Source organism: Hydra vulgaris, chromosome 05, assembly GCF_038396675.1.
Source record: "Hydra vulgaris chromosome 05, alternate assembly HydraT2T_AEP".
Classification (NCBI taxonomy): Eukaryota; Metazoa; Cnidaria; class Hydrozoa; order Anthoathecata; family Hydridae; genus Hydra; species Hydra vulgaris.
In genome coordinates this window covers 44,712,501-44,720,750 of record NC_088924.1, presented here as the reverse complement: position 1 = coordinate 44,720,750, position 8,250 = coordinate 44,712,501, and the positions used below count along the sequence as shown (strand labels likewise).

The 8,250-nt window shown below is 26.0% G+C and overlaps 1 protein-coding gene across 1 annotated transcript in view; it reads left to right on the top strand.

Annotated features, from left to right (window-relative positions):
• The first annotated feature begins 1,031 nt into the window (after positions 1–1,031).
• Positions 1,032–8,250, top strand: part of LOC136080890 (uncharacterized) — an 8,046-nt gene continuing 827 nt past the window's right edge. Inside the window, exons 1-16 of the mRNA XM_065798282.1 lie at positions 1,032–1,110; positions 3,094–3,240; positions 3,315–3,477; positions 3,582–3,774; positions 3,876–3,932; positions 4,177–4,275; positions 4,494–4,506; positions 4,589–4,653; positions 4,818–4,859; positions 4,949–4,981; positions 5,503–5,559; positions 5,755–5,775; positions 5,873–6,020; positions 6,120–6,191; positions 6,265–7,500; positions 7,665–8,111. Of these exons, the coding sequence (XP_065654354.1) occupies positions 3,111–3,240; positions 3,315–3,477; positions 3,582–3,774; positions 3,876–3,932; positions 4,177–4,275; positions 4,494–4,506; positions 4,589–4,653; positions 4,818–4,859; positions 4,949–4,981; positions 5,503–5,559; positions 5,755–5,775; positions 5,873–6,020; positions 6,120–6,191; positions 6,265–7,500; positions 7,665–8,111 (2,776 nt within the window). The 5' untranslated portion in view covers positions 1,032–1,110; positions 3,094–3,110. The remainder of the gene's footprint in view (positions 1,111–3,093; positions 3,241–3,314; positions 3,478–3,581; positions 3,775–3,875; positions 3,933–4,176; positions 4,276–4,493; positions 4,507–4,588; positions 4,654–4,817; positions 4,860–4,948; positions 4,982–5,502; positions 5,560–5,754; positions 5,776–5,872; positions 6,021–6,119; positions 6,192–6,264; positions 7,501–7,664; positions 8,112–8,250) is intronic.

Below are 8,250 nucleotides of genomic sequence, written 5' to 3'. Positions count from 1 at the left end.
CGATACGGGTTTTGAAGTGGAGGGGCACAATCATCAATTTCTAAAATAGTCTTCTAAATCTAGAAATTCCAAAAAAAAAGAAAAACTAAATCTTTTAAAAAAAGTTTGTCCAAAAAAAAGGAACGTCCAGTGCTCCTTGACCTCTTTCTCCCGGTATCGTCGGCCCTGCTCTATAACAGAGCCTCTGTGGCACATTTTAAAGTTTGTTCAATTTCGTGTTGAATTGACTTTTGTACCTTTCTCGGCACTTTCATCAGTAATTTTCACTAGTAGATGGTTTTAAATTATTATTTTTGTTTAAATATTCTGTCGTTCCGTGTAAGTCGTATTTCAGAGTATGCCACGTGCAGTACCAAAAAAGGTGCAATAAAGAATTAAGGTAAGTAAATTCAATTATTAGTTATTTGAAAACAGAATGTTATTGTTTAAAAAATGGGTTTTTTTTTAAGAGAATAAAACAAAACAAAATCTAGAAGAAAAATTAGCTAATACGTCTCAGTAACGGTGATTCAAAAAAAGCAAGTGTTATCTGACAAATAAACATAAACGTATTTTATTTATTTTAAATTAAATACATTATTGAATTTTTTATTTTTAGTTATTACTTGAAAATAATTAAGTCTCGACCGTTATCAAGTTTACAATATGTTATAATGTTTGATTTTTCCTTTATCAAGTTTACAATGGGTTGGAATGTTTGAGTCTTAGTAACGGTGCATTGAAAAAAAAGAAGAAAAAGTTTGCCTCGTGTCTGAATATATGAAAAATCTAAACTGTAAAATACACGACGGGGGTTTGTATATTTTTATTACCTTTTAACTAGTAATAATAAGTTTAAAAAAAATTAAAATAAGAAAGTTTGTTTAAATCATTTTTACAAAAATTTTCTTCAAAACTTAGTTTGAAAATGTCTCTGTACTTTTGCATTTGATTACACATTTTAAAGTTTGGGGGAATTTGACTCTTGTATCTTTCCCTGCACTTTTTAAAGTCATTTTTACCGGCACATGGTTTCGAATCTTTTTCCGTATAAATATCCCGGTGTTTAATAAGGAATTATTTTAGAGTGTGCCACGTGCAGTGCCGCTAATGGTGCAATGTTGAATTAATGTAAGTAAATTTTTTCATAAAGTATTTATAAAAAAAATGTTATTGTTTAAACGGTTGAATATATATTCTTTTTATATATTTCTTGAAAGTAAAGGGGTCTTGAACGTTATTAACTTTACAATTGGTCAGAAATTATGACTTCCCAAAGCTCCAAGTCCTAGTAACGGTGCATCAAAAAAATATTTTTAAGAGATTTAATTAAAATCTTGGAAAACGATCAAATTTATACGTCTCAGTAACGGTGTTTAAAAAAAGATTAAATAAATGTTCTGTCGTTTCGTAGTAATTTCAGATTATGCCACGTGTAGTACCGATAAAGGTGCAATTAAGAATTAAAGTTAGTAAACTTAATTTAAAATAATTTATTAAATGTATGTTTTCCGTTAAAACTATGGAACATTTATTTTTATATATTTATTGAAAGTAAAAGTGTCTCGACCGTTGTTAAGTTTACAATGACGTATAAAGTATGATTTCCCCATCTCTCTGAGTCTCAGTTACGTTGCATCAAAAATTATTTATTGTGAGAGACTCTTTTAATCTTTAAATTTTAATTTCAAACTTGATCTCTCTCAAAAAGATTAAAACATCTAAAAAAAAAAATAAATAGTATTTACAAGTTTAAAAAAAGTATTACCTGTAATACATCTAAGCATTAAATGTATTTTATTAAAACTAATTTATAAATTCTTAGAACAGTATTAAATTTTTATTTTTTTATATATATAAGAAATCAGTAATATATTACTTATAAATCTTGATCATTATTAAATTTAAAATGGTTGAGTTTTGACCATTATTAAGTTTACACTGGCTTAGAATGCATGATTTTCTCAGACTGAGAAAATCATGCATTCTAAGCCAGTGTAAACTTAATAATGGTCAAAACTCAACCATTTTAATTTTTAATTAATTTTTAATTTTAATTAATTTAATTAATTTTTAATTAATTTTTTTTCGATGCACCATAACTGAGACTGAGACTCAGTCTCAGTTATGGTGCATCGAAAAAAATTTTTTTTTATAGATTAAGTCAAAACAAATTCTAGCAAAAAAGGTAATAAGTCTCAGTAATGGTGTTTACAAACCTATTTAATTAAAATTAAATGTTTTATTTAAGTCAAATTAAATTTGTTTATTTGTCAGGTATTACATTCATCTTTTTTTAAACACCTGAGATCTAGTTTAGATATTTTTTTGTTTTAATCTCTTTAAAAGAATATTTTTTATAATGCACTTTAACTGAGACTCCGGCAAAATCATACGTTCTGAGCAATTGTGAGCTTAATATCATTTAAGGCTCCTTTTCTTTTAGGTAATAATAAACTCTAATTTAATAAAAGTATTTAAGTCATTTTTTGTTTTGTTTACCTTATTATTTTGTTTTTTATATTTTAAAATATTTTTAAGCATTGAAACTTATTATTATTAGAGTATCTATAATTTGCATATGTATTTACTACAATTTACAGTTACTATAAATTATATTATAATTAAAAGTATCAACTGTATTAATATTTTAGTCAATTTATATCAATTCTAATATTATGTTTTAGTATTAACTATATCATAGTTAGCATTAGCATAGTCTATATTTATAATTTCTACATAAAATAATAATATATGATATTAATGAAATCTAACAAAGTAACTAGTTATTTTGTTGCTTGTTACTTTTTTGAAAATTGAGGAAGTTCTTATAAATTTTTTTTTTCAATTTAAATTTGAAAAGCAGTTTTTTAACAAATTTGCTCGCGTTTTGCACCATTACAAAGACTAATGCATAGTAAAATATAATTAACACAAACTTTTTAGTTTTTATATGTCCTGGTAATGGTGCCATAAAAATTTATGCACCATTACTAAAACATTAAAACATTATTTCTCTAAACTATGAATGTTAAATTGTAATGTACAGTAATAGTAAAATTTTAAAAAAGGAAAGGCAATATTTTTAAAAATGTTAATAAATAATATATTTAGAACATTTTAAAAGCAATATGGAAAATAAGAGACGGCCATCTAGAAGCAACGTACCATCTTTAGAATGCGATCCAACTGCATATAAATATTGTATAGAAAAAAAGGATCCAGATTATTTAAAAAAATACTATATCAATGCTATTAATGGTTAGTCAAGTGAATACATTTATAGTTAATTTTAAAGTTATGGGAATTCAAATTTTCATATGAATTGTTTTCAGGACATGGTGTTTTCACTGAAGTTATTCTAAAAAAGGGTCAATTTATATGTGCTTATTTTGGTGAATTAATATCTCTAGAAGAGGGTGAACGAAGAGAAGATATTTATGAAGAAAACAAAGGCAGTTTCATTTTTTTTCTTGAACATGATCGACTTAAGTATTGGTAAGTATAATAATTTATTACAAATAATTTTTTTTATATATATCTACGGTTTTTTTTAATTTGCTTTTTTAATTGTTTTAATTAAAAAAAATTTTTGAATTTAGCATAGATGCAACTAACACTGAATGTATTGGTAAATATATAAATGATAGTCCTATGAAGAGTGCAAATGCTATTATTAAAGTTATAATGGTGGATTTTCAGCCATACTTGTGTATCTTTGCACATGCAACAATTTTACTAGGCACTGAAATTAGATATGACTATAAGGCGCCGAATCTATGGTGGCGAAAGCTTGTATGAATCTTTTTACATAAAGCAAAAGTTGTTTTTATTGATTCAACTTTTGTTTGGTAAATATATTGAATATTTGTTTCAAATGTTTTGTTTTATTTTAGAAACATCTTCTGAAACCATTTACTTTAGGAGAATTAGAATCTGATACTGCATCTGAGGTGCTTTTTAGTTTTACAATATAAATAATATGTTTTAAAATTATAAACATTCATATATAAACCTTTTGTTTTTAATTTCTTTAAGGTCTATGTGACACAAAAAGATTAGAAGTGTCTTTCAACTTACATAAATTACCATTAGTGTGTAATAATTTTATTAATATTATGTTTTTATTCTTATTTTATTTATTTTTAAATTAATCTATTACAAGTATTATGAATCTTCAGTTTCCTTTTTTTTAAGCCTTCTGGTATTCTTGATGAAGTAGTGTCAAGTGATCATGATGAATTTGTGAACAGTGTGGAGATTTTACCTGCTACTTATCTAGTCTTCTCTGCTCCTGTAGGTTATTTTTGTTTTACAAATAATATTTTCTTTTAATTTGTCAAAATCATCTAATGATCTCTCTATTTGTTATTGCTTGAAGACCCTTCCATAATTCTGGAAGTATCTATTTATGTTTTTTTTCTGAGTTTATTAATGTTTTTAAATATAGTATTATGGATATTTTTTCAATGTAAATCTTTCAATGTGAAATTAAATTTTTTTATTTTTTTTAGCCTCATCTCATAGGTATGAATGCCACTAATATTACTTTTTTTTTTTTTTATGATTTAGGAAGCTGTTGAATTGCAGAATATTTTTCATTCTTTAGATTTTTGCAAAGTTACAAGTACACCCAAAAAAGAAACTACAAAGCAATTAAAATCTGAAATCTTGGTACAGTTTTACATAACTTCTATTGAATCTTTTTCAACAAATGTATATCAAGTTATAATTTTTTGCAGTTATTCCGAAATTTTTACCCTTTTCTAATTTTCAATGTTTTTTGTTACTAATTATCAATGGAGTTTATTATTACTACTTTTTTTCTATAAATTTAGCATTCTAGTTCAAAAAAAAGACGGTATCCACAGAGGGATGTGGTAATAACTTTTTACAAATTAAAGATACAAAAATTATTACTAGATAAGTTTTCCAATTTATTTTGAATAATTTTCTTTTTATCATTTAGTCAAAATGCTTAAACTACAGAATGCCTGAACTGGTAAGATTTTAAACTACAAAGTAGATGAGAAAGATACTTAGGTAACCAGCAAATAACCGCAGCAAAAAGTTAATTTTAAGTTGAAAATGAAGTTTTAAGCAGCATAATTGATTTTTAGTTTTTGTTGTTGTTGTTAAAATAATACTAGTAAAATGCATAATGATAAATAAGATAGTAAATGAATGTACTGAGAGTTATGATGTTTTATTAGTTTTTTTTTAAACAAATATGTTTTTGGGTATGAGCGCATGAATTTTACATAAATTTACTAACTATAAATGATTAAAATAGTAGACAATACTTTAAAATTGACATTATGTGACAAATATATTTGAGAATATTATGATTTTTTGTTTGAAACTCAATTTCTCAATTTAACTCTTAATCAATGACATGTGGTTGTGATACAAGTTAAGCGTATTAAATATAGGAGTAAGTATTTCATAGCGCTAAACCACCGAAAATTAGAAATTCTATATTCATATTATATTTTAATAAACAGATTTTATATTTTTTGACAGGATTTAGATAGCTCTTTGCGTGATGATAGTGGGATTGATGATTCTTTTTTAAAACAGGTTTGGGCTCTAACTGATTATCTAATTTGGTTTAATGAAATTATTTAGTATTCATTTTTTTTTTTCTTTTTCATAAGTTTTTAAAAAAATAATATAACATAGTATTTTTTTAATTTTTTATTATATATAAGTTTTTAAAAAAGTGTTAAAGGTTTTTTTTTAACTCTATAAGTTAACTTTTAGTACTGTATTTAGATTCTTCAGTCTTCAAACGAAGTAAGTATTACTATTAATATAAGTTTTTATATATATACATATATATAATTCAAAGAAGTATAGTCTATTTATAGAACTATAATACTTATTTTTAAAGGAGTCTTCTGGTGAAGATGACAGAGACTCAGATTACAATATTCCTAAGTATATTGGTACCACAGAATCAGAAAGTGAATCTGATATTATTGATGTTATCCATAATGAAATACTCAGTATACCAAATGAAGAAATTCTTATTAGAAAAGGTATTTTTGTCAAATTTAGAAAAACATTTTTTTTTTTTAATTTATTCAAATTTATTTTTCATAATCATTTCTAAATCATTTCTAAATTATGCAACAAAGAAGAAGTTAGTCAGCTTATTGAAAACAGGATACACAGTTCTGATGATGAAATTGCATCTGACAATAACAATGGTAATAGTTTTTGTATTTAACTTAATAAGTTCTCGATTTAGTATTTTTATAAAGTATATAGTTATTGTTATAGTTACTGAATTCAGTCACAAACATGGGCATAAGAAACACTACTGTCTTTATTGTGAAAAACATCTTTCTAAAATCCCAAGGCATTTAGAACATATTCATAAGCATGAAGAACTTGTTATAGAAGCCCTTAGTTATCCAAAAAAAAGCAAAGAGCGAAGAAATATGTGGACTTATATAGAGAGGAAAGGTGATTTTAATATAAATATAAATAACATTAAAAATTCTAAAAAAATAACATCTGTAAGAAAATGTACAGTCAACAAAGATGATGAGCTATTGCCTTGTGAATATTGTTATGGTTTCTTCCGAGCAAGGAAACTTTGCGAACATGTTTCAAATTGTTTTAGGCGTGGCAGTGATAACAAGGAAATAAGTTACATAAAAGCTTCTCGTATATTAGTAGGAGAATCTAGTTTGACCAGCAATGCTAGAATTGTACATGAGCACATACTTACATCTATGAAACATGATGAACTTCATCTAATTATTCGCAATGATAAATTATTATTGACTTATGGAGCAGTAGAATTTGGTAAGAAAGAAAGAGACCGTTACCATGATATAAGCTACGCACTTCGAGTTTTAGCAAAGTTATTGTTGCAATACAGAAAACAATTCAATGCAGAAGATACATCTGCAAGAGATTTAGTAAATACAAAAAACTATGATAACATTCTTTCTTCTATGAAAGTTTGTGCAGATTATTGTGGACCAAGACAAATTGGAAATCCCCATCTTGTTTTAAGAATAGGATATTCATTAAAAACTCTAGCTATAATAGTTAAGTTAGAGTACCTGAAACTAGGCTTACAAGACATGGTTGAAAACATTCGAAATTTTTTAGAGCTAATGGAATCAGACTACAGCATTTTATTAAACAATGCACGCAGTGTATATGATTTAAGAAAAAGTAACGCACCAGAAATGTTGCCGGAAGAAAGTGACATTAAAGTTTTAAGAAATTATTTTGTTAGTGAAATCACCAAGTATTTAAACAATCCAATACGTACATCAAATGAATATATACATTTGTGTAAACTTACCTATGTAAGAATGCTAACATTTAATGCTAGGAGAGGTGGAGAACCTGGAAAGTTAACACTACCAGATTGGGATATGGTAGAAAAAGGTAGGTGGAAACGCCAAACTGACATAGATGCTTTAGATGATCCAATAGAAAAAAAGCTTGCAGAACGATTCAAACTATGTTACATTGAAGGCAAAAAGAAAAGGAGAGGTATGGAATTTTTTTCACTTATTGAAAGTTTAATGACATCTTATTTATTATTTTTTTTTTTATTCAGATATTAAGAGTTTTATTTTTTATTCAGATTTATTATTTTGTATATATTCAGACAATTTTAATGTTGTTTTTTTATGTTGTATATGTTATTAAATTAGGTTCTTCTGTGAAAGCATTAGTTCCGATTATTTTTACTGAGGAAGTTGTAGATGCAGTCAGACTGTTAATCAGCTCAAGGCATTATGCTAATATTTCCCCAAAAAATTATTATGTGTTTGCATGTGGTACAGGCTGTCTTGAATTACGTGGTTGGGATGCACTGCAATCTATAACAAAAAAGCTTAATTTATCTAAGCCAAAGCTTATTACACCAACTAGAACTAGAAAGTATTTGTCAACCGTTCTGCAGTTGTTAGACATGAATAATTCTGAGCTTTTGTGGCTTACAAATCACATGGGGCATATTAAAGATGTCTATCAAAATTGGTATCGACGTGAGGATTCTACTATAGAATTAACAAAAGTAGCAAAAGATAATGGTGATGCAAGGTGCATTCAAAATAAGAAAATCGATTCACTATTAAAAAATGGTTTTGAAGGAAATGGTTTGTTTGTTTTTTTACTTTTTTATTTGACGTTTTTTTTTCTGCTAACTACTTAGTGTCGTTTTATATACAAATATGATATGATGAATAATAAAACTACTAAGACTAACAAGTGTGGAAAAATAGGTGTTAAAAAGCA